At 39.1% G+C, this 25,885-nt stretch overlaps 1 protein-coding gene across 1 annotated transcript in view; it reads left to right on the top strand.

The window, feature by feature from the left end:
- Positions 1–25,885, top strand: part of MED27 (mediator complex subunit 27) — a gene marked incomplete at its 5' end in the record, with an annotated part of 91,401 nt that overhangs the window by 21,947 nt on the left and 43,569 nt on the right. Inside the window, one exon of the mRNA XM_084272554.1 lies at positions 13,781–13,911. Coding sequence (XP_084128680.1) covers positions 13,781–13,911 — 131 coding nt within the window. The remainder of the gene's footprint in view (positions 1–13,780; positions 13,912–25,885) is intronic.

Raw genomic sequence — 25,885 nt, 5'->3', positions numbered from 1 at the left:
TCCCCTCTGGGGAACTGTGAGCTGGGTGATAGAGGTGTGGAGGAGGAGAACTCCTCAGAGCCTCCCTGGCTTTTTTCGAGAGGCTAAGTAATATTATCATGAGCTTCCCTTCCCTCCCCTCCCACCACCCCGACCCCCCCAATATTTGTCAATCCTTTTATAATGGGAGGCATTCAGAAAAACAGGCCAGTACTGTCCATTTGTTCTGAGCAGCGTATCCCTGAAGGCAGTTTGGCCTTCATTAGAAAACATTTAGAGTGTTGAAACAATCACAGAAGATTGTCATATGGTTTGAGGGAGGAAACACAGCTCTTGGTCAGATCGAGCTGCACAGAAGAATTTTCTATGCCAATCTGATGCTCTTACCTCACTTGTAGCACTGTGGTCATTAGTGCTCTTAATTTACCTTCCAGTAAATACGCCAGCTAACCCACTGTGGCCAGCCACATATACTTTCTATTTATTTTACTTATGATGGTCACCTGAAGCAATAGATTGATGTCTGCAATTTTTACTTCATTAATAACGAAGTCTACAAATTAGAGAGGTGCCTTAAACTGGGGTACTGATGAACTGCTCATTTTGTTCAGCAGTCAGATTTTTCTTATTGCTATATCTTGATAATTGCTAAGAATGTCCAGGTTTAGAAGAGGTGCTGATATGGCTGTGGGTTAGATGTTAGACATTTAAGTAGTAATTGGGTTATTGAAGAGTGTCTTCAAGACAGCCGAGGCATGGAAAGTTGAATGCATGTCAGTCTCCCTGGAAATCCATACAAATTAATCATTTAGGTTTTCCTGTGGTTTTAACTGTGTCCCACAGCAACTTAAAAATGGCTCGGTCTCGAAGTCTTAAAGCTCTTCTGATAACATCAGAGCAAATTCCCAGCTAAATAAAGAATCTGTAGTGTTTATCATTTCCAAAAAGTGGGGTTTTTTTCAAATCCTGTTGTGGCAGTTAGGGGTAGAAGTGCTCTAGAGCTTGTGTGGGTGGGGACGTTTTGTGCTCAATACAGTGACAGCTGCAAGTCTCGTCTTCAGAAACCTGGGTTTGGCCCCGAGTGTCATTCCTTTTCCCCTCTATTTCTATTTTGAGTCCAGGAAAGAGAAGCATATGTTTCCTTGCATCAGCTATGTTGGTGTTACCTTGTGAAGCATCACAAGGTCATGTGTTTGTGTGGCAAAAGAGGAAAACTCAAATAGTGTTTAAGCTCTCTTAGACCTGCTTTTTCTCTGTGATGTATTAAAAATGTCTGTGATATACATGGTTAAATTTTCATTCATGTAGGTATGTGTGTGTTGATGCTACAGTTCTGCTCCTGGAATTGGTACTGTTATATTATTAATAGTGCAGATCATGCCAAGAAGGTGTCTTGCATTTAATACAGAACATAAGAAGGTTTGCCTACCCCATATGAAAATCTCAAATTGGAGCTGAAGATGCTATAAAAATTTAAAAGGGACAAGGTCAGCCTGGAAATCGCGTATTTTAAAAAGCAGAAAATCATCTATTTTTAACAACAAACTTCCTTACCTTTTAATACCTGTGCTAATAACTTTTTCGGTTATTAACGCTTGAAAATGGTTTTAAGTGTTATTTTAATTGTAAAACGAAATAGTTACCATTTGTCTAGGTGCCTGTTAATTTGGGGTTTTCTGATTGGGAGACACGAGAACTGATCAAAAGCATCTGGGTTCCTGTGCTCCTTCTGTATGATCAAACAAGTTAAATTTATTTCAGTCATAAAATAAAACATAAATGATGATTCTTGCTTTGTACCAATATCTTTATTGAGGGAGGAAAAGTGGATAAGAGGGTTCTTCATTATAGCAAGCAAAGACAGTAATTGAAAATAGTATGTTTAACAAATTCGGTCTACAGCAGAGGTTGCATGGTTTAAACACTTGAGGTAATTAAGTGCTGGAGGAATTGGAGAGGGATAGTATGGGACTTGCCTTCCTGGGAAGACTTGGAAGGTGAGCACGTGCATATTCTGCTTTTTCTAACTACATTTGCTAAATTGTAAACGCAAAAGTAACATGCTAAGAGGCAGGACTATATGTTCACAAAGGTTCTTCTAGATTGACTTAATTCCTGGGAAGCTTGTGGAAGGCATCAACTCCAGCTGTCCAGATTCTTAACAATAATCTAAATCCCTTTTTTGTTGGTTTGGGTTTGAGGGGTTGGCTTGTTTTTTGGGGGGTTCTCTGTGGGGCGTTGTGTTGTCCCTGTCCCCCCAAATTCGGTGCTTGCTAAATATATATACCTTCTAATTTAAGGACATGGAATGAGAAGGGTGTGTATCCATGAGAATGTGCTGTCCTCTAGAGCCTAGAATTTTATTTGAAATTTCAAAATCTCAGTTTTTAACTTATTTCCAGAGAATAGCTGGCAAGATGCACTTCAGTTCCAATTAGTGGCTGATCCAGAGTAAAAGTAATAGTGAACTGCGACCAGCTACGTCTCTATTTCAAGCCAGAAATGGGGTAGAGGTTCCAATCCTGCCATGACCTGGCTTAAAGCCTTTTCTGTCTACTTTGAAGACATGTTGAGCACCTGACTGCAGTTGTTATCTATAGGAACTCTACTGCAAATATAGTAAGTAGTAAAAGTTTTAAGTGCTCTTAAATCAGAGATTCCTTAAACCCACACCCAGCATGAGTGGAATTAAATTTACGTTCAGAAATCTTATGTTATTTCTAAAGAAGCAAGATAAAGCAGGAGAATGTCATAGAAGACAGCTGAGATAAGTGTGGGCATTGTGTGAGGTACTGTAAATAACAATTTGTGCATGAACATGGGTGCCGAATGACTGCTGCTTCATCCATGGGATGCTGCACACTGTGATAATGGGAGGTCCTTGGGAAAGAAGTACGCAATCAAAGTCTGAATCCTTAGCACAAGCAGGCTGACTTAGATGACACAGGGAATATGAATTCAGGCATTTCCTAAGTACTGAATTCTTAATTTGTGACCTTAACAATTTTAATGTAACTTTTTTAGCATCAATAACAATAAATGAGAAGCCACTACATTTCTCCTCCCATATGTTATCCTTCAAATGTGACTGCTTCTTGGGTCAGCACAAAAGCTCAGATCTCACTGTGAATGGTGTGTTATAAATACCTAGATAAACACAATAAAAATCTTTTGGAGAGGATTTCTTCCTTTTGGTTCCAGTGAGAGAGAGAGGGGTAAATAAAATAATTGATGTGCCCTGTTAGCTGTCGCCCAGGTTTCATGTGGCATGTCTTTCCTTTGGCATGCAGATAGCAGCAGCGCATTTTTGCACCTCGCCTACAGCATCCACCTCCTGACAGCGAAACTTGCCAATAGAAAAGCATTCAGCACTTCATTATTTCTACAACCTGAGTGCATTTGCAAATTAATTGATGTGTGGGAGGAAAGGCATCTGCTATTGTAGAAGCCCTTAACTGTTGCAGCAAAACTAGAAATAAACTGGTTAGCTGTAGTGAGCTGATACGCTGTTGCAGGTGTTGAAGCCTCTGAAGTGGCATCTTGTCCATTTTTCTTGTTGTCTTTTGTATTGTTAAAGAAAAAAAACACACAAAAAACCCCAAACCAAACTGCACACTGAGTTGTGAACATGGAAACAAGCAGCATGATAATACCATATATACATACATACAGTTAGTTAACAAGTAATTTCATATTTCTTGCTGGCTCAGCACCAAAAGAGAGTTTTAATTAGGCCTGTAATGAATGACTGGGAGCATTTTAAAGGCTATTAATCTTGTGGTGTAATTGAGTTAATTATAATATCATTATAAGCTCCCATGAAAATAACATGAAGTGTATTCCATTTGTTTTACTCCTCAAGATATTTCTGAGGTCCCTGACTTCATCTGAAATACTCCTACTGGAAGTCTTCAGCGCTGTCAGAGAAAGCTGTAAAACCACTTTACATGCCATCCCACCAAACCCTGCTGTTTGGCACATCATCCTGCTCCTGGTCTTGGGTTCTCTGAGCTGCTGCTTTACCTGCAAACTGCGAATAACTCCTTGCGACGGAGTAAGCCTGTCTTAGCTTTCCCTGCACAGTGTAGTATTTCCTTGTCTCTCTGGTTTCTGATCGGGTGGCTTAGCTGAGTGCGGCAGATGAGAGTAAGGATATGTGATCTATTTTCAGAAATAAAGATTACAGCAGCTTTCGAACTGTTACTCTTTGTGCTGTGGCAAAAAAATGTGTAGCAAGAGAGGTGTTTTTGCAAAGCATATGGCTTTTACACTAGTTCAGACTACAGTAAGTTTTGGATTTGGTTGTAAAACATCTCTGTGCTTTTTGCACTCTCTCCTCAGAGTGTGACATCTTCAACAGATGGGCAGATAAACTTTCCATAATCCTTGTCTTTCCTTTCAGAAGAGGAGATGAGATTCTCATTTGTAAAAGTTGTTGAGGAAAACCTCATCTGTATAAGTCTGTGTGCTTCGATGTCGAGGTGTGAACGTTTCATGGATACTCAGCTAAGTGCTGGAGTTACTGCTATTTCTGAGGCTGCCTGTTTGCAGATGCGGAGTCAGTCCTGCTTTTGTGTGTACTTCAGGCCTTATTAGAGCACTTTCTTTTTCTGCTTTCAGTAACGCACTTAATCATGGAACAAGCATGCTGCTCAAATCCACCTTCTCTCCATTTTGGCTGATACGCTGTCTTGTTTGCTTTTTGTAACCCTGCATTACCAGGATTGTTTTGGTTTAGTATTTTTAAATTCTACAATCAGGAGTTGTTTCCAACCTTAATTAACCCTGCTGGGATGGTAGAACTGCCTTTTTTTCTTTCAGTAACTTTGCTGGTCACACTTCTATATTTTCCATCCTCTTGACTATTACAGATTTTGTAAATAGTTTAGAAATGCCAGCTTGTGATATATGGGCCTCTTTAGCATTTCTTTGATTTATGTGCACTGTGCTGAAAAAAAGCAGAGGAAGCATATTATTCTGGGAAAAATGTTGCCAGTCTTCAGTTTTTCAGTCTTAGTTAAAAGCTATGCTTTTATCAATCAAACCTGATAGATTCTTTTTTCATTCCTAAAAACATTCATTAGTTAACTCTTCGAAGTCTAAAGAAATAATTTGGCTAAGACATTTATAAATGTCTACCTATTTTTTGATGTCTAACTTGAAATACCTTTTAATCTGATTTTTTCAAAAGTTGGCTTTTTCATGCATTACAGCTTGGTCATCTAAAAGTAGAGGCCTTCAAAAATCACCAAGGATTGGGGTTTGGTTGGCTGGTTTGTTTTTTGTGGAATAAAGTTTGGCCATGTGTTGCCATTATTGTAGTGGATTGCACAAACTGATATAGTAAAATACATTTTGGTCTCTAGCAGTGTGGACTAAGATGATTTCTCTACCTTGTACACAAATGGCAAGGATTGCAGATTCATGATTATCCAGCTTCTCGTTTAAGTGTCCTAATTACATACAGAGCACTAATTTTTCTAAAGGCTGGTGTTCTGTTTCAAAAAATTCCTTAAAGTCCATGTTGTAAAGCCATACATGTCTCTTCTGAAGAATTTAGAAAATAATAGAGTTTCAATATAGAGTTCTTAGGTGATGCATGACACTGTTTTAGCTGGGGAAAATTTTCAGTGAAACTTCTCAGCAAAGGAAGAGCTCACACTGCTGCTAGTGATTGGCAGCATCGCTGTCTCCCAAAAGTCAGTGTGGGGTTGAAGACAGGTTTCAGGTGTGTCATTAATTTTTGAACACAGAAAACTTGAGGAAGGGTGGAAAAGCCTTGTGAGAGGGGAAAAATGTTTTGGTTTTATTGGCTGTTACATTTCAGCATTCTGATTGCAGGTACAGTGGTTCTGGTCATCTTTACCACCACATACTCCAGTGATGTCCATTCACTGCTGAATATGATGTGTTTTAAAGGGGGAAAATGATGTGTTTCTTTTTGATACTCATCTTCCAGAAGGCAGCTGATCTCTCTCTACTTCCAGCCACTGATGGTGATTGTAGAGTTCCTCCATGCAAAATTTTGTGTTGTTACAAGAATTTAAATCTCATTCTCTAATCACTTACAACAGTGACCTGTATCAGTTCTATTTGTGTATGAATACTTTCTGTCTGCTATTTTATACTGCCTTGGAAGGAGTATAAATTAATCCAATCATGAATATTCTGAAACTATTGTAGGAATGTCCATATAGGGAAATAGGCCACATACATTCTGTTCCAGATCTAACTGTCCTGCTTCAAGATTGTATTGCTTGCCTTTGCTACCAGCCTGGAAATTAGCATTCCCAGTGACATTGCTTCAGGACACCTGCTGCATGTAAAGAAAGAGTATATTAGCAAAAGTAACCATTTGAGGAAGAATTCTCTCCTAATTTGGCAAGTTCAGCTCTAACATTTTTAAACCATATTCATGCAGCCTGTTCTGCTGGCATGGTGGCTTGATAATCTCTAGTAGAGAGGGTGGTGATGTCTGGTATAGCTTTGCAGAGTGTGCCCATGGCATACCTGCATGAAGATGAACTGTAGAGTGGAGTTCTGATCTCTGAGTACAGCTTCCCCTTCAGAAGGGCTATGCTAGACTGAGTAAAGCCGGGTTCCCGTGTGCTGGCAGAAAGACCCATGGCCAGGCTAGTAACTGCTGGCTGACACTCTCAATACGACTGTTTGCTACTCTAAATACATTGTGCATTTTAATTATTGTGTGAGTGACCAAAGCTAAGAAACGACATTTAACAGAAGTTAAAATAATTAAATTTAATGAGTTAGGGGAAAAAAGAAATCCAGCAGCACAATTACCAGCTGGGGTCATTACTGCTGCATTGCTTATCCATTAATGGATTTCCCTCTCATCTGTTCTCTCCTTTGTCTGATGATGCAGTTGGAATACTTGGGTTTATGTAAGCTGCACCTTGTAGACATTTTATTGAGGAGTATTCATTTTGTTATTTTCTCTGAAAAGTAGTTCATTCACTATAATGGCAAAGCCCAGCCACAGTGCTGGAAATCATGGCATGATGCTGGGCAGTGTGAAGAGGATTTCTGTAGCTGATTCCATTCAGTTGTAAAGTGCCTTCACATTTCTTATATAAGCACCTGAGCATCCACTATCAGCAAGGCAACAGCTCATTCTTTATACTGGCATAGCTGCCACCTGAGCCCTTGACACCAAAGATTTAGTCTAGGGCTTTAGAAAATATTAATTTTAGTGTGTGAGCAGTGTCTTCAGTTCAAAGTTCTGGTGCCTGTTTAAGGGAGCACAGCAGCATGGGCGGAAGATACTAATTGTGTTCTCCTTCAGTCTTGACTTTTAATGATGACTTTTCCCTGCTACAGATTATTTATCCTATGCAAAGATAATACTTATGTCAAAAAGGAATTCAGATTTTCTGTCAATATTGATCAAGTACACTTCTTGGGTCTTTGGACAGCAATGAAATCCATTAAATGACCGTACGAGTGTGAATGTATCACGTAGAGTGACACTAAGACCATTTTCCTATTAGTGGACAGCTGCTGTGCTCACTGCTATCCTAGAGCTTAGTGTTACTTGACAGTATACTGTTTGTTAGTGCATGTGGTGGTATTTTGTCATTTAGATGCAGAACACAGTGTAATAACGTTACTGTGCTTTTTGTGATTCTGTTGTGTGTGGGGGGGTTGTTGTGTACCCAGTGAAATACCAGTTCACTTAGTTACCTTTCAGGAAATATTTATATTCAAGCCCTTCAGAGCACATGGAAGTATTTATGCTTCAGCATAAAATACAGTTATTCTTCTGAAGAAGTATATAAGACAGTGTGTAGCCCCAGATGATGATTACTCTGCACCTTTATCAATTTCAAATACTAGTTCATTTTAAACCTCTGAGCCTGTGGGCTGTGTAGTGTCCTTTTGTGTTGATATTATCCCAGTCCAAGAATATGTCACTGATGAAAATATTAAATGGATTCCAGAATACTTAAAAAAAAAAAAAACAAACAAACCAAAAAACAGGTGGAGGAAGGAGGGTAGTGGCTTTTACAGAGACTTTCAACAGTGCAGATAATTTTATTGGCAGCAAGGATGCAGATGCTGGAGTTTTGACCAGTTCTTTGAAGAAAGTGCCACCAGATTTGCTATCTCTGCATGGGAAAATGCCAAAGACTTGCAAGCAGTATTGGAGTGAGGGAATATTGATGCAGTCGTTCATCAGCAGAACTTCAGTGTTTTTGAAAGTATGAGAAGAACACACTTTAAGGCTAAAATGTGACGCTAATTAAAACAGCGCTCTCAGCGAAAATAGGAATTCAAAGACAATGGGATAAAAGATGTACTGAAAAGAAGATGTTACAAGAAACAGGGATATGTATCAATGCATTTCCCACTAGTGTTTCTTTATACTTTTAAAATAAAACAGTCTGAACGTGTTTTTCACCTCCCAAGCCTTGGGAGGGAGGAGAAGAGGTGTAAGGGCAAAGCAAGACTGTGATTAGTGCAGGGGCAGGTAGATGTCCTCAGAGTGCTGCTGGTTTTTTGACCAGGGTGAGGCAGTCGCATTGTTCACACAATGCAAATAAGAACTGTTGCATTTGAGAGGCTTTTAACACAAGTGCCAGCTCATTAATTTCACAGTTTACTCAGATCAGGGTGTTCAGGAATAGATGCAGTAACTTTTATACAGGGATTTTTAAAAAAGAAAGGAATGAGGGTAGCCTTTGTTCCTCTCATGGATAGGTATTTGTTGCTTAAATATTCTTGAAAACTAGAAAGTGTTTGGGGGACATAAATGCTTAAAAAAATAGAACAAAGTCTCCTAATTAAATTGCAAACTAGAGCAAAGACACAATGTCTAGCTTCCCTATTAATTGAAAAGCCTGCAACCCAGTTCCACAAGAGGAAAACCAATGAGTAAATAAATTGGAGACTGCTCCTTTGGTTTATTGATGCTGTTTGGGCCAAGTCAAGAATTCAGCTATCCTAAAATGATCAAACATTGTTTGGAGAAAACGAGAATTTCCAAAGCGGCCTCATTATCTGAGAGAAGCTTAAAAATATCAATTAAGGTAGTGTAATTTCTCTCTTGCCTACTTTAGTCTACAGAGATGAAACTGTGGGAGTGTCCTGCTTGCTTGCTCATTGCTCTTTTCAAAAGAATGACTAGAGTTTTATCATAATAGACAAATCCCTTGTTAGCTGCAAGGGAGAAATAATTTAATGATGAGGGGCAAAGTACTGTGCATCTTAAAAGGAGGCAGATGTGCATGTGTTCACCAGTATTGCTCTGAACTCAGGAAATGCCTTGTTGAGGAAGTGTCTGTCAGCCCCTTCTGTACAGCTATATTTCTTGGAAGAATGGAAATAAATATCTATTTTTGTTTTATACTACCGATAGCTGAGAAAATGCTTTTCTATTTGTGTGGAAATAGGGAAAAATACCTCAGTGGGGTAATGTGATCACAACGAAAAGCCAGTCTTCTGATTTCGGGTTTTAAAGAAAACCTATTGGTGCTTAAAAGACTTTAAATAATGGTGATATGTAAATTTAATGTGCAACTGAGAATTGACATCACCAATTGAAAAGGTTCCAAGTTATTTTTAATTTTTTTTAAATATTTTTTTCCCCCTGATTCTTACATTCTTCCTACCCAAACAATTTTTGCAACTTTAAATGGCCTTCTAAGTAAGTGGAGTGTAATGACTTGTTTGGTCAGCAGTCAGCACATGCAAAATCTCCAGCCCATGAATTATGTAAACAAAAGACCTTTAGACCCTGCATGATTCTAATGATGAAGCTTTAACTTTAAAAGTTTTAAATTAGTGCTGTGTACATGTCTGTAGTTTCATAACATAGGCTGGAGAGTAATTCTGAAGGCCAGGATACAGCCTGTCATGATATGGGCAGTACATTTCTGTTGAACAAAGGGGCCTTCTGCATTGTTCTGGTTTAAGCCCTTTGGCTGTAGCAGAAGCTCTGTGTCTCCTCCAAACCTTAAAAATTAGCTGCAGAAGACAGTGGGATCTTTTGGGGGGATGGAGGGGTTCTTGGTTGGTTGGTTTGGTGGTTTTAGGGGGTGCATACCTTGTTTCTCCTAAGAAGAGAGTAAGCAGGGTAGAAAAAATAAATCATGCTATGTGATTAATTGATGCTTTTGGAACTAAACCCAGGCTGTATTTCTCTGATACACGCTCTCTGTTTAAATAGTTCATGTGTGAATGAAGAAAATTCTCTCCTCATAGTTACAACTGTGAGAAAAGAGACTCCAAAGTGCTGTCGCTGTTATGACGTATTTCACTTTGTGAGGAAGATTGAGAGCTGTTGTTACATGAATGTAGATTTCATATACTCAGTAACACTGCAAATGTGAATTATGGCACCTGTAAAGCATTAGTGATAACCTTTTCTTCTAGAAAATGTAGGCCAAATGTGTTGTCATTAACATAGAAAAATAATTAATCTCAAAATAATGGAAATTAAAAATTATCCAAGTAATGTTTTTATTTACCCTCAGGTAAAGATTTTCTATGTGTTGAAGTGTTACTGTCAGTACTTTTCCTACATCCTTGAGAACTAGAGCCTCTTGATTTTAAAATGTGGAATTCACACATTACTTGGAAACACAGTTTTAAGAAAAATATCAGCTATCATGAGACTCATCGTAAAACCATGCAAGTTGGCACTGGTGTATATCCTAGCTTCTAAGTGTTATAAATTGATTTTTTTTGTTGTTGTTGTTTTTTATTTCTTAGTTTTCTGAAATAGATTTTATGTTTCTTCTGCATGTATTAGGAAAAAGAGATCGATCTTGTTGAAATTTTATGGAGGAATATTTCATTAGGAAGTAAAGAGCTTAGCTTTCCATAAACCAGTTGGAAATCCCCAAAGCTGAAAGGCATGGATGCTTACTGTAATAAAGCCTCTGAATGATGGGGAATTCCTTAGCGGCTGATAAAGAAATGAATTGCAATATTACCTAGTGCTGCACCAGTACTTGAGTTCACTGAGTATTTAGCATATTTTATGGATAAAGCTATTGTTGTTCACCATTCTGCGGGTTTCAACGAGCACATTGTCAAAAGCCAGATGGGAGGTTGTTGGGAATACACTTACAGAAGGGGCTTGTCATCATCCACACGCTGTGGTGGGTTGCAAAGTCTCTTAGACCTCCAGGGATCACCCCTCCATAGACACTAAGAGAAGCAGTCGAACCAAAGGTTAGCTTCCCCCCAGATCTCATCTCCTGCAGTAGCCGTAAGCACGTGCCTGTATACGTGTTCTCCTCACTGCTCTTCCAGTCATCAGCACTCTCTGGCTCAGGGACTTCTGGGGCTGAATGTGGTTTCTGTGTGTTTATCAACCCTCAGAGGCTTTGTGTCCCATGAGCTCTTCTCCTCTTCTCTGCATGAGTCTTTTAGCACCCATTATATCCTCTGACAGTACACTTCATGTGGGTTCCCTAAGGTGAAGATAGTATGTCTGAAAATAGCGTTCTCTTGTTAGTAAGCAAAAATTTCATGGGGGTTGGTATGTTTTTAGCTGACATTTGCTGTCATGACCGATGCTGGCATAAAAAAGTGTTTATTTTGCACAAGGAAAAAGGAACTGAATGGCAATTTTTTTTATCCATCAGGACCTTTTGAGTCTCCTGGCTGTAGTTTTGATGCTATAGGTACTGCTTTGGTGCTATTTTCAGTCCTTGTTTCTGCTCCTCAGAGCAAATGATTAGGAAGCAATTTCCCAATCTCTTCTGTTAAGACCCCTCTGCCTGCAAAAAGGAATGCATTCTGTGCAATATAGTATGTGATACTTTAATAATGTATAAATCAAGTTGGACAGAAGCTGCCTGTCAGTTTTATTAACTTTGACCTTTTCTCCCATTATAAGGATGGTTTGGTAAATATTTAATGGCCCTTATAGATTTTGACAGTTGGATCTGCATTCCTGGGAGCAAAGGTAGATTCTAAAGAAATACTTATAATTAATAAGAATGGCTTAATCACTAGGAGTTGGCCTTCAAGGACAGAATGGGGGGGGTAGGTTTAGAATATATTGTTGGGTTTTCTGATTATTTTGAAGCCTGACCACTAAATGTCAGGCTAGCTGAGAGGTTATAATTTTTTTTAAAAGGTTGCATTTAAAATTCATCTCTGATTAGCATCTGTGATTACCTCCATCTCTGAGCAGGTGTCCAAATGATGCTATTTACTTGAAATACCTGTCCATGTCGTGCCATGCAGTGAATGTAAGGGAATAGTGCAAGCAGCACAAAATGGCTAAGGGAGGGCTGCTCATCCTAAGATGCAAGAAGAAAAGGGAAGAGCATGTTCCTGGAGCTGGAGGGGTCTGCTGCCAGAGCTGTCTTTCCCTTTAATTCCCTGCATATTGCACTCCCTGCAAATTCTGGTAGTGAAGATTGAAAACTAAGCCCCTGACACTTTGAAACATTGCCTTTCAAACATGAACTGTCCATTGCTCGCATTGATTTTTTTTCATTTCAGAAATCTGTCAGAGAAAAACAAATTTGAGTAAAATTCATTGGTCTAAGTGGAGCTGTTGGGGCAACACCCCCCCCTCTTCCCCAGCCAAGCGCGGTTCTCTTCCCATTACAAATGCAATGTGTCTTCATGTTGTTCCACGGCCAACATCACGTGGCAAAGCAGCCAAGTAAATCAGGAGCCTGTTAAAAAGCCTTATGGATGCTCTGAGCATTGACATTTGAGTCAAATTGGCTCCCGGGATAGCTTCACTCCTTTTAATAGCCATTTTCAAGTAGATCACTTTACCAAGCTTTGTTTCCCTCATTTTTAGTCAGTTCTGTCCCTGCAGAACAGCTTTGCCTAAGACTGCTTTATTTTCTGAACACTTGTAAGTCATAGTTTTCCAACTGCAACCTTTTTGATATGCAGATCATTGGGTTGAGAGTTATTAATGTGTTAAACAGTTCACCTTTTTCAGAACCAAGCTTTGGACAGTTTAATGGACACACCGATGTGGGGACTAGAATGTGGAAGAGAATTGCATTTGTCTGACGTTGAATTTTGAGCTTTTATCTCACCCCCTTGTCTTCAAAAATGGGGAGCTAGGAATATAATTCCGAGTATTCAGAGGTGAGCTTGTAACTTGTCGCACTTGGGGCAGATTCTGGGGCAGGCACAGCACTGTAGCTGTTCTTAGATCTGTGAGCAGTGGGAACGCGCTCAAAATCTTGCAGATTCATGTTGTGTCCTTCGTAAATTTGTCTTTCATTGGCAAGTAAGAGAAAAGGTTAGAGGAGAAAGCTACTGAATGTGAATCTTTCTGTTGCAATGCCATGGAGATGTGCTAGCAGGTATTTTGAAGGCTCGATTTTTCTTTACAGTGGTAGAAACTTCTTTGCGAATGTTTTGTGTTTTTATGTTTAAGGAAAAAAAGCTGAGTGTTATTTCTGAAAAGCTCGTTTATATAGTGGAAGGGGTTGCATCTTTCTTCCTCTTATCTTCTTCCAAAAAGTAAAAATGCTTGAACCCTTGAGAGGAGAAACTGTCTTAACATTTTTAAAGCAAGCCCAAGTTTCAGGAGAGTTAAGACTTGAGAGGAAGTCTTTGATTCATCATCCTACTTGCCCTATAGCATAATTTCCTTGCAATACCTATTTCACAGCAGGCTTTTTTTATATGCTTTTCTTCATATCATTTCCCATTCAAGCAATGTATATGAAATGCTGTACATTAACTTACTGGCTGTAATTTGAATCAAGTGGTACAGATCGTAGAGGTCTGACATAGATAGAGTACTGCAGTGGTCTGTATTTTAATATATATGGGTTTTTTTATTATCCAGTTGCAGTACCATGCCGGGCTAGCATCTGGCCTTTTGAATCAGCAGTCTTTGAAACGTTCAGCCAACCAGATGGGAGTATCTGCAAAGCGAAGACCAAAAGCCCAGCCAACAACTCTTGTCTTACCTCCTCAGTAAGTAATGGAGTATTTTAAAGAGTTTGCATGGGGGATGGTGTTAAATTTTTTATTGTGATAATTCATCATCATTGTAGCTTTGCATTTTTGTTCCATACAAGATGAATTCTTGATGGGGAGGTGGGGGACCCTGTGGAAACAATCATTTTTTTTCTTCTGTTTATGGACGCACTGTGACAACAGAAAAGCTGCAAGGGCTCTTCTTTGTAGCAGGTCATAAAAGTTTTTGCAACACAAGATTGTCATTGAGGAATGATGTTCCCCTGATTAGTATGATTTGGAGCTTCAAGTAGGACTTTTCTGAAGGTCCTGAAAGGCTGAAGCCAAAAAGTCTTTGGTGTGAGTACTTTCTTGACAAACGTCTGTTCTGAGTCCATCTGTTCACCATATGCTAATTTTGCTTTGGATCTAAACCTCTTTTACAGGTGACATGCAATTATGAGGACACTTAGAAACTGTTTGAGGACATAGAGTATCAACACTTTAGGCAGTCTATGTACTGACGCCAAAAAACAGAGATAGCCACAACTAAGCTTATAAATTAATAAGCTACTTAAAATATTTAGTTACATAAAAGAAAATGATTATTATGTAGAAGAAGAAGTGCTAAGCAATTATTCATTGTACTGAGCAGCCTTGTAGTTTCTGGGAACAGCCTGCTTTTTTTTCCACAGAACAAGAGTCACTGATGTATAAACACTGTGCTACTAAAAACTTCATAGTTGTGGTAATAAAAGTCTGTGTTATCACCAGAGTCTGCAGGCCTAAGTTGATGACTGAATCCAAGGAAGTTTAGCTTTTTACTTATATGAAATGAGAAAAAAAATCAGTCAACAGAGCTTTAGCCTTGTGTGTTAGCTTTAAAGGGCTGTTAATTGACGAATCCATAAAATCCATCTCTATTTTTTACCAATATGTCAGATGAAGACGAATGGTTAGAAAGGCAGCTTAAGCAGAGCTATAGGTTTGAAAACCAGGTGTTGTTTTTCTTGTATCTCTGAAAGAACAGGGAAATATCGTGACAAACTGGCTAATTAGTTTTCATCCTTTGGGATATGAAGCTTGTCCAGAGCTTAAATTGTGGGAGGGCTTGACCCTGGCTAGAGGCCAGGTACCACCTAAAGCTGATCTGTCCCTGCCCTCCTCAACTGGGCAGGGGAGAGAAAATACAATGAAAGGCTCTGGGCTAACATAAGGACAGGGAGAGATCACTTGCCAGTTACTGTCATGGCCAAAACAGACTCAGTTTGGGGAAGTTAGTTTAATTTATTGCCGATCAAACCGTAGTAGTATAATGAGGAATAAAACTAAGTCTTAAAAACACCTTCCTCCCACCCCTCCCTTTTTACCAGGCTCAACTTCACTCCTGATTTTTTTCCTTCTCCCAGCAGCACAGGGGGATGGGAATGGGTGTTGTGATCAGCTTTGAGCTTGGCCTTCACCAGCAGCTTGTCTGTCTTGGAGCTGGCTGGCATTTGCTTTGTTGGGCATGGGCAAAGCTTCTAGAATCTGCTCAGAGAAGCCATGCCTGTAGCTCCCCGCACTACCAAAACCTTGCCTTGCAAGCCCAATACAGAATGGACTTCAAGAAATCTGTAAAATATAGTACTGTGATACCAGTCACAGTTTATATTCAGAAATCTTAAAATATTTTGGTTTGGTTTTGTTTCCTTTAATCGTGGCATCTCCAGTTACTAGAAACGCCTACAGTGAGAGAGAGAGAGAGATAGCTCCTCTTTTTGCACAGAAAAGGCTGCACTTAAACAGTTCACGGAATCATAGAATACTGGGTGGGAGGGGACCTCAAGGATCCTGTGATCCATCCTTTCTTGGTAAGAGCTCTCTTTAGGCAAAAGCACCATATAGGCCAGATGGCCCAGCATCCCTCCCAGATGAATATTAGAAGTGCCCAATGTTGGGGAAAAGTGCTGCAGCTGTACAAATCGTAATATGAGGTATGTCATATACACACTAAAAGGATTGTACATCTTTTATCTGCAAGAGACTTTTTGTTTGCTGATGCACTTACTTAAAATTTGCAGAGAGAATGAAATTTTAGTGTGGTAACAAAACTTTATCCAGTAGTTGGATTATGCTGTGGTAGCTTATTACTTTCTCCAGCATTATTCATAGAGAAAATATCTTTATGCTGAGCTGGCCTTTTACCTGTCCCTGGTTTCCTCCTCCTTGGCTTCTCTTTGACCTTTCCATATTTGACCTTATTTTCTATCTTGGCATGTCTTGAGAACAACAGTTAATTTAAACCGAATACCTGTTGAGTTCAGTATCATGTCTTAACACAGGGCAGAAGTGAATGATGAAAAAAACCTTATGAAAATAGGCTTATGAAAAGTATTTTTTTTAAAGTATGGCAAATGGATATTAATATCTTGATTTGATGTAATTTCATGCAAATAATGGTGAATCATGCTGTGATTATTTTTTTTCTTTCATTTCATTCTCTCTAAAATGCAAAAGAAGAAAACATCCAGGTGCAAAACTACGTATCTCCTTGAAAGGGCAAACTGCATACTAATTTCCTCATGGCAATTCAGGGAATCTTTTTTTTTAGCTTTATTGATTACTCAGGGAAGGGATAACTATTTCTTTGTCTTTTTTGCTTTGATATATGCTATTAAAATTAAGTTCAGTGACAAGTCTTTTGGGCTGAGTAACTGTGCTATGAGTCAAGTATATATTAAATGTTGTTCAGAACAACTATGTTTAAGACAAGCTCTAGATAAGACAAGCTTTAGATAATACAAGTGGTTAAAACCGGTGAGATGCCAAAAAGTCACTTTAGGATAGCAGATAGGGGCAAATAGCAGCACTCCAGTAATCCAGCCAGCAAAGGGATGCAGGAAACACTGTTGCTCAGGAGGTAACATGGGTGATGATTTGACCAAAGACTTTTCTAAAAAGATTTGGTTTTATGCAGATTTTGCATATGGATAGTTTGAGGTTATACATGTCTTAATTTGAGTTAAAGGTAGCATTAGAGAGTGTGTTACTGAGTAGTTGGGGTTTTTTTACCTTCTATTCCTGTTCCTTGAAGAAGCTACATGGTAACTTTTCCTATTGCACTTTAGCTTCTTAATGGCAATGATGCAAGCTGAGCAATTACCTTGTTAATCCACATTTTTGTCTTTACTCCTGTGGTCAGACTTGAGTTTTATTCCACAGACTGAACAGACACAAATGGTGTTCCCTCTCAACAAGGTGGCGATACAAAACTTGATCCTTACATTGTGTCAGCTCGTTGTTCACTTGAGCCCTTAATCACTCTCCCTGCTCTGCATTTTCTTCTCCATTCCTCTCCAAAATGGTACTTTAAAAACCAAAAAACCCCAACACCTGCCAAAAACCCAACAAAATCCCCCAAACCTGTCAGCCTGTGTTGGAGGCTCAGCTATCTCTTCCTACCTTATGCTCACAGGAGGAGCTGGAGGAAAGGGTTTTGCTAATGGCAAAGCTGATTCTTGGTGGGCCCACTCTTTTGTCCCTTGCCCAGCATTAGGCCATCTTTTGATGTGTTCTGGTTTGGGGGTGACAAGCTCTAGTTTTTCACTAATAGATACCTTAAACAGCAGCAGCAATCGTGAATCAAAAAGATATTTTTATAAATGGAAGGTCTCTATCCCATGCAGCTGGAAAACTTTGATTTTCTCACTGTTTTCATTATCTGAGGGCTTCTGAGGGTACCAGAGAATTTTGAAGAAGACCTTTTGGTTCAGTTTTGCTTTTCAGTGTTGGTTTTCATTGGCTCTGCAAATGCAGAAAGGAATACTGTATTGATATGTGTCTCATTTCTAGCCAAATGTATGAGAAAATGACTAACTGCTGGCTTCTTTCTCTCCCTGCTTTGTCCCTCCTTCTGTCTTCTATTAACAAGACATCTCCTTGTACTTGCTAATAGATGCGTTCCCTCACATGCTTCTCATCTGGCTGCTGGTTCCCTCCTTCTGTTAAAGAATCTTAAAGCAGTGTTTGCTGAAGTGCTGAAAGCTGTCAGCTCTCTCCAAGTGACTAGGAAAGGATATACATGCAACCCTTCAGAAGCAGCCATCCTGCTTTTCAGGTTTGAAATAAATAAGAAAAATGCAATAAGAAGTGATGACTTTTCATTTGGGTTGTTTCTTTCCTGATGAAATAGTCATTGATGCAGTTAATTGGTCTGGTATTGTTTTGCTCAGTTCTGTGTCTCAAAAGCAAATTCCCAGTTATGGAGTTGGCTTCTTGACCCTGTGGGAGCTGCATGCAGCACCCCAAAGAGTCTGGGGTGGCTCACAGCAGTGAGTCCATGGAAGTAGTCCCTGTCACTGGACCACTCTGCTGAGAGTCCAGCAGACTCTAGTATGCCACTGTCTAGCTGAAAAATGACAGCAGTAAGTCACTGTGATGGGAAGGATGAAAGAAAAGAGGAAGCACAGGATGATTCTTCCAGTTATATTCATTGGCACACACAAGAGGGTCAGTTAGTTTTAATGGGAAGTTTTAGGGGTCTCAGCTGAAAACCTTGTGACTTTGATAGCTCTGTTGCATGGGGTTTTCTCAGTGCTCCCAGATTAATCATCTGTCTTCTCTGTCTGGAAGGAAATTGCCAGAACTAGAACTTGCTCACCACAAAAGGTACTGAAACTCTTGCCCTTTGTGGTGCCTTTTAGGGTCATTTGTTGTGACATTTGTGGTTTTGGGGAAATAAGCACACTATAAAAAATAATCAAGTAGAAGTCTGATTCTTATTTGACAACTTCAAGCTCAGTGGAGAGAGAGGCTTGAGTAAGAGAGTCCATTTTTTTTTGTTTTAAGGCTCTTCAACTTGTCTTGTAAATCTCTTGTGCTCTGATGTATGCCCTACCCTGACAGTGAAACCATCGTAATGGATTGAGTAAAAATCTCTGTGAATTTGTACTCTGCTGCTCGGAGCAGACGAGCAAAATGACTTTTCCTTTATTAAAAACAAAACAAAACCAAAAAGCATTGCTGCCCATGATAGTGCTCTAGATAATTGAGCAACAAAAAGCTGTGAAAATTTCTCTTTTAGGAAATAATAAGCACTTGAGGATAGAGTGCTGGGCAGAGACTCGAAAGGGCCATGTTTCTGCCACTTGTTCTGGGTGAGGTGGAGGAGGTGTCTATTCTGCTTTCTACCCCTCGGAATCCATCTGGATTCTTCTAGAGAAGATTAATGTATTCAAATGAAGTCCATACTTGCTCCATCCTTTGGAGCTACATTAGCAAAAGATGTTCTTTAGTGAGTGGTCTCCTTTAATATCTTAATTTACTGGCTTAGCAGGTATCTCTGCTTCTGGATTTGGAAAACAAATTTGCAGATATCCCAAACTCGGTGCTTACTTACAGCTTGGTTCAAGACCAGCGTAGTCAAAGTGGTGTTCTTTCATTAACACCCTATCAGTTTTAATAAGCCTGTCATACAATTAGTACTGTAAATTTCTGTTGTATTTCTTCAAGAGCTTTTTCCAGAACACACGAATTGAGTGTTTAGAATGAAATTTAATTTAAAATAGTCAGTGATGTAGTATTCAAAAAAAGATTGCTATTTTTAACAGTTAACTGAAAGGTATGTGTGTAAACTATACACCCAGTCATCAGATGTGCCAGAATAAATTATTTGGAACGTGTGTAATTTATCATTTTTTACATGAAGAAAAATCCTGATGAGCCCTTTGCCAAGAGTTATTGGAGGAAAGGGTTTTTTCAGCATTTTGTTTTATAAACAGTATCTAATTGCTTCCTGGGTTCAGGGATTTTCATTATGAAAGAAAGAGGCAGATTATTCTAAAGATAATGGCAAAGCATGCTTAAGCCAATAAATGCTCATAGGTTTTCTAATTTTTGAGACCATATGTTTAAATTATGCTTATCTAGTCTGACCTCGCTGTGGTAGAGAGGTCTGAAATCCCAGCTGGGGATTCAGACTTTGAAACCAAGAACACAGTGTGCCAGTGAAGTGTGACACCTGTATATGAGCTGTGGGGACTGTGGCTATTTAACATGCAAGTGTTGTTGCTGCAATAATCCCATTCAGTATTACGAGCTCCGCTCTAACTTTTGGGTCCCTCCTTAGAAGAGGAGAAGAGTGAAGCGTGTGTCTATTTTTCCTTTTGAAAAAAGTCATCAGAAGTTCTTTATGCAGTTCTGAAATTCTTCTTCTTTCCCCCTACTGGCAAAGCTGCATTAAGTATCAATATTCATTAAATACCACCGAGATGATAATGTAATAAAGCAATAATCCTCGGGCCCACATCTATACTTCTCTCCAGAAGAGTTGAGGTTGAGAGTATAATTAAAGATTAAAACTCTGTTTGCATTCTGGAACATGGAGATATCTTTTTGTACATGATGGGGAATTGTATTAATAAGGAAGAGATCAGTTTCCAATAACTTTCAATACTAGGAGCTCATTTAATATCCCTGTTCACGTTTAAGTTTCTCATGGTGTTCCTTTAGCTTCACTTCAGCACGACAGTACAACAGGAACTGTAAAAGAACATGTTGTGGAAATACATGACCCTTTTGCTCTGCAAATTAATCCCTTTTCATATAAAGAAAAAAAAAGATGAAAAATTAGTTCTTTATATTGTAAGATAATAATATTTACATGACTAGGTTTAATTACTTCGCAGACAACTACCATGTAGATCAAATGTTAATTTTAGGCTTTGGCACAGTTTGGATCACATTGTTGTACTGTTTTCTTTTATTTTTCGTAAATTGGTGAACACCTGTTCTGCAGATGTTTTGTGAAGCTGTCTTGGTACAAGTTGCACTGTATTTCCCTATGGCAAGGTTGCATTTCTCCTTAACTGGTATACTGATCTTAGTGTGTTCAGAGTCTATGGGTGCATCTTGGAGGATCTGTTGATACTCAAGTCTAATATTTCACCTGATTCAATTAAACAGAAAGTTTCTTTAAAACTTTCATTATTGTATTCCATCAGCTTGTTAAATAACTCATCCTTTCCCCTAAAGAATCCTAGCCAGTTGGTGGTTCTTTTTTTCCTGCCCATGTTGATGGTTTTGTTGTATATGATTGGTCTTTATTAAATGCTTATGTGCCTTCCTTTTTAATAAGCTTCATAATTTTGCACAGAAGAACAAAAATTAGTGGCTTGTCCCCTCTCAAATACGGGTATTTAATTACCAAAGCTAACCTAGCTAGGTAGAGTAGTAGTTCTTAGTAACCTCTGGTGAAAAGGATTGTGCTCATTGAACGGGGGGGGGGGAGGGGGGTGAGTGCATGCCCATTCCCTAGAGCAAATCTGCCTGAATTATAAAATCCATGGTGTGCCTTTCAGGGGTTATCTTTTCTAAATGTAGTGGTGGGTGGGAGTGGTAGGATGGAGCAATGCTGTTGCACGGTGTGCATTCCCTAAACTTTTTCAAAGGAATGCAAACAGTGTGTATGTAGTACTTAATTTCTTTAAAGGAAGACTACAGAATAATATGAACCCATTCAAACTGCCGCCTACAACACTGCTTCAGAGAATAGCAACGTTCCCAAGTGAATTTTTCAAACCATGTAGAATGTAATAGAGAATAATGAGCAAACAGGAAATCACTATTTTGACAGCTTTGTTACAGGAAGAAAAGTGCTGAGGAATTCAGATCATAATGAATTTTAGCAGCTATTGAAAATACGATAGCTTAAACTTATTTTAAGGCACAGGCATGTTTTGGTTTATTTTGGATTTTTCATCAGGTTTTCCTTCTGCTTACCAAGCAGAGATGACAACAATTGCTTTTAGATAAGTTGCTTTATGGAAACAAGTTTGGACCCTGTTAGAGAAAAAGTACGAGTTTAGGTTTAGTGTGAGCCTTGGGTACTTCTAGTTTCCTTAGGTATGGTAAGTGTTAAAGCTGTATCCTAGGGCAAGGGAGGAAAAGTTACAGTTATATAATCCTAATTTCTTCCATTTTCTTCGAAACTGTGTTTCCCCTCCACTGAAAACTAAGAAATCTGGCTGTCTGGCTTACCACAAAGTACGTTGCCACCACAGTACTAGAAATTCTGATGCTTAAACTCAATAGCAACATTTAATAGACAGCTTGGAGCTGATCTGGTTCTCTTCAGATTTAGTAGCTGGGACAATCCGAGCCCAAAGCTGAGGAAGCATCTGCCATGATTGAACCCCTAATTACAAATTACGAGGGAAGACTCAGAGGTGATAACACATCATTAAACTTTATTGGACAGAGTTTTATCAAGAGAACAGCTGTGCATGTGGGTGTCACGTTGTTCTGTCTGGTTTTTGAATGTAACACAAGTGAGTTAACCAGTCCTTGTCATTTGGATGAAAGATGAATCTAAGGTTTTAAAGAGAGATGCTTTTTATTTCCCGATGGCCTGTGTCAACAGCAGTGACAAGCAGTTTGTAGAGCTCAGTAGTTGTCTGTTCTCAGATGAAGAGCAGTGATGAGCCTGCTGTTGCTTTATCCTCTTTCTTTGTGGGTGTTTTGTTTAAATACCGGGGGGGGGGGGGGTGGGGGGGAGAGCAGTCTGCTATTAAATGTAATAGCAACCTGTCTCTTTTAGTTATGTGGTATTTACTCTTTAGCTCTTGATGGAATTTAACTAAAAGAAGAAAAAAATCAACAGTACTGTTTTGATTCATGAGGGGCTTTATTAGACAACTCCCTTGAGCTCAAATCCAGTAACTTAGCAGGGATGTAACATTGATTAGTTATCCTGTTGTTTGTAGCCCAAGATACTTCACCAAGCTCTCATCCAAAAAAGGGGGTAATCCACTTAAGTTTTGATTTCAGTGTAAGAGGTAAATCTTAAAATAAGGTACTATTGGTTTGGTTGATGTCTCTGCTTTGTTTTCATTGATGCTCACTCAGGCTATCATGTTTAGCTTTGGACCCATGTATGTGTTTTGTAATGTGTTTAGATACTAAAGATACAGAAGGCAGGCCGATGATTTTTTGCTCCCCATCCTCTTTCCCTTCTTTCCTTCCTTGTTCAGTCTGTGGGCTCTTGAGGTCAGTTGACTTATTATTATTGCTTTATTAAGAACGTATGCAGTTTCTTTAGTTAGAGACAGTTTTGAATAATGGACCAACACAGATTTAATGAGAATCTGAAATCTGAGGAAGAAACGTGATCTGATCCATCAATGATAAAAATGCCCTGTACCACTCAGGTCCCGTTGTGCATCTCAACTCCCTGATTTTTTTATGACTTACTGTAATACAATGTAAATTCAACTGTCTTTTACACTGAAACACTTGATCACTGAAAAAGTATTAAACTAGCATTCAGACAACAGTATATTTTGGAATTTCATTGATGTTTATCTTTGATCAGTAGAAGTGTTGGAGCCACCAATAAAGCCATATGACTTTGAGACTTGGGTAGTATCTGAACCTGGCCCATACATTAGTAAGAGCAAGGAATTTTGTAACATCCTGTTGTGGTTTTGAGCAGATTTGGTCCCAGTACCTGTGAAGAGTGGTGGGATGAGGAGGCATTTCTCTGCTTTGTGCTCTGTACCCTCCTGCAGCAGTCAGCAGGTGGGTATGAGAGTGACTTCTGTGGAAGCTCACTGGGTGCTGTTAAATCATCTGGGTCCTTGTAGCCTCTCCTTGGGTACAACATAACTTTGTATGGAAGTTTTGTTTGGTTTTCTGGGGCTTTTTTTGTAACAGCTGCCATTCTTGAGTCTGATGCTGGGTAACTCAGTACTGAGTCACACCTTTGATGTCCTGTGCGTCTTCGGAAATAGGATTCTTTAAAAAAAATTAATCTTGAACTAATCTCTTAATATGTTGATGTATCTGACAGCAGGGGTTTCTGTAATAATATTCTTTGTTTTGGTATACCAGATCAATGCTTTTTTTTTTGGCTGTAGTTATAAGCTGAATTTCATTTCATTCCATTAAGTGCTATACAGCTGCATATTTTCTTACAAAGTAATTACATAAAACCAGCAGGCATTGATCAACACAGATTGTCCAAAGAAAAGATTTTTGACGAAAACCAAATGTTCCTTATGATATTCATTAACAGGATAATAATTTCTGTCCGTGCAAGTACAAGAGACAAGGACTTTGGATGCTGCTTTATCCCTAGGAAATGACTTCAATGTGCATTAGTTGTTTTGCAAAACTTTACAGAGTGTTTTTACCAGAAAGAAAAAAACCTGTTTTGGTTTTATTCACTTTTCAGATATATTCTAACCAACCACTGTGGGAAGAGAGTGCTTGTAATTAAGGTTTCATCAGTTCTTCACAGCATATAGAGCTTTGCTGACTAGTGTGATGTGAGCTGCTGTGGACTGATAGCCTTAGATCAAATGTCCTTGTACTGAACACCTCCGTGAGCACGTCTGTTGAAGACATTAGCCAAAAGAGGCCTGGGGCTGGTGGCTGTTGATATTTTGGTGATATATTCCCCAAACTAATCCTGCAAATAGGATTGTTCTGAGTGCGATGTGCAGTCCTGTGTGACTGAGCACAGTGATTTGAAATAATTCCCATCTCCTTTGCTGGAGATTAGCTGGAACACTCCATGGTTTGGAGATGAAAACGCTGTATCTCTTTGGAAACTTTGGGCTGGGTACTGGCCTTGATCTGCATGTTCATTTCTCCGGAATATGCACAGATCCAGAGCAGTATGTAGCCCTTAGTGAATGTCAGTGTTGCTGGGGATTGCAGCTCTCTTGTAAAAGAGCAAATTTCTGACTCTTTGATGTATGTTTGCCTTAAAGGTAATGTTTGTGTGAGAACCATGCCATTAAAAGGTGGCAATTAATTAAAACTTGTTCCCCAGTCCCAACCATTAGAAGATGCCCTTGCAGCATTTAGAGCAGAACACTAATATTGCACTGTAGGGAATGCCTGTGCTATCAGTAGAAAAGAAAGTTAAGGATAAAGATTTTAATGTGTAATTAAAGACTGCAAATACTAGTTTAACTGCTTGTTTCTGTGTCCAAAAAAAAGAACATACACTACCAGTGGTTGGACTAATTAGACAGGGAAGAACGAGCTAGATAAGAGAGGAAATTTGTGTGAACTTAATAACAATATCAAAGCTCTTGCTAAAGCTGTGATTTTATTATATGATTGCTTTAACCCTTCTTTATCTTCACTGTTTGGGGGAGGGGGATTAGAGGCTGCTTTACTGCAGCAGACAGTCCATCTGAAAAGAATAATTTAAAACTGCTGCTTGCCAAATTCAGAAATGCATTTACAGCAAGTACTTCCATCTGCATTGGTTGTATATTCCCTTGTCAAAGATGACAAGCAGGAAGAGCAGAGCTGTAACAAAGTGGGGAGAGAAGGTCTCTATTTTGGTGGCTTAGGAAGAATGGTGTTATTGCATAATCACATTGTGTAATGTGATGTGATATGGATGTATTGTGAAGGTGTTTGTAAGTGACTTTATTTCTGTACCTCTACATGATTCCAAGGAACTTTAGCTAGTTGAGAGGGAAAGTAAAGGGCTGTACTAAACTTCAACTAAGGAGAAGGATAAAACTTCTAAGGAGAAGGAAGCTCTAGATGTATCACAGTAAGGAAACTTTGAAATGTAAGTTGTACCTGAAAATAAAGGCAATTAGAGAATCCCCTGTAGTTTGTCAGTAACTCTACAAAAAGGGAAAGTTTTTGCAAGTAGCAAACTGCAGATGGGCATTTACATGGGAATGAAAGTGGCTGTTTCCTTCCCTGAGGACCATGGTGGATGGTGGGCTGACTGTGCTGCAGCGCTGCCTGGAGCACCTGCGCTCAGCACCCATCAACTGACCTGGCTTTGGAGTTTGAGAAGGACAGCTAAATGACCTTTCCAACTAGAAAGGATACAGAGTAGAACAACTGCTTTGCTCTGCTTTCTTTACTTTGTGGTAAAAATAACTGTTATTACTTTTTAATTTCACTTTAGGGCATTCTCTGGGTATTCATGTGTTACAACCCTATGGATGGGCTAAATGAGGAAGAGCTTGGGTAG

The sequence above is a fragment of the Gallinula chloropus genome (genome assembly GCF_964237585.1).
Source record: "Gallinula chloropus genome assembly, chromosome: 18".
Taxonomy (NCBI): Eukaryota; Metazoa; Chordata; class Aves; order Gruiformes; family Rallidae; genus Gallinula; species Gallinula chloropus.
This window is presented reverse-complemented; position numbering and strand designations above follow the sequence as displayed.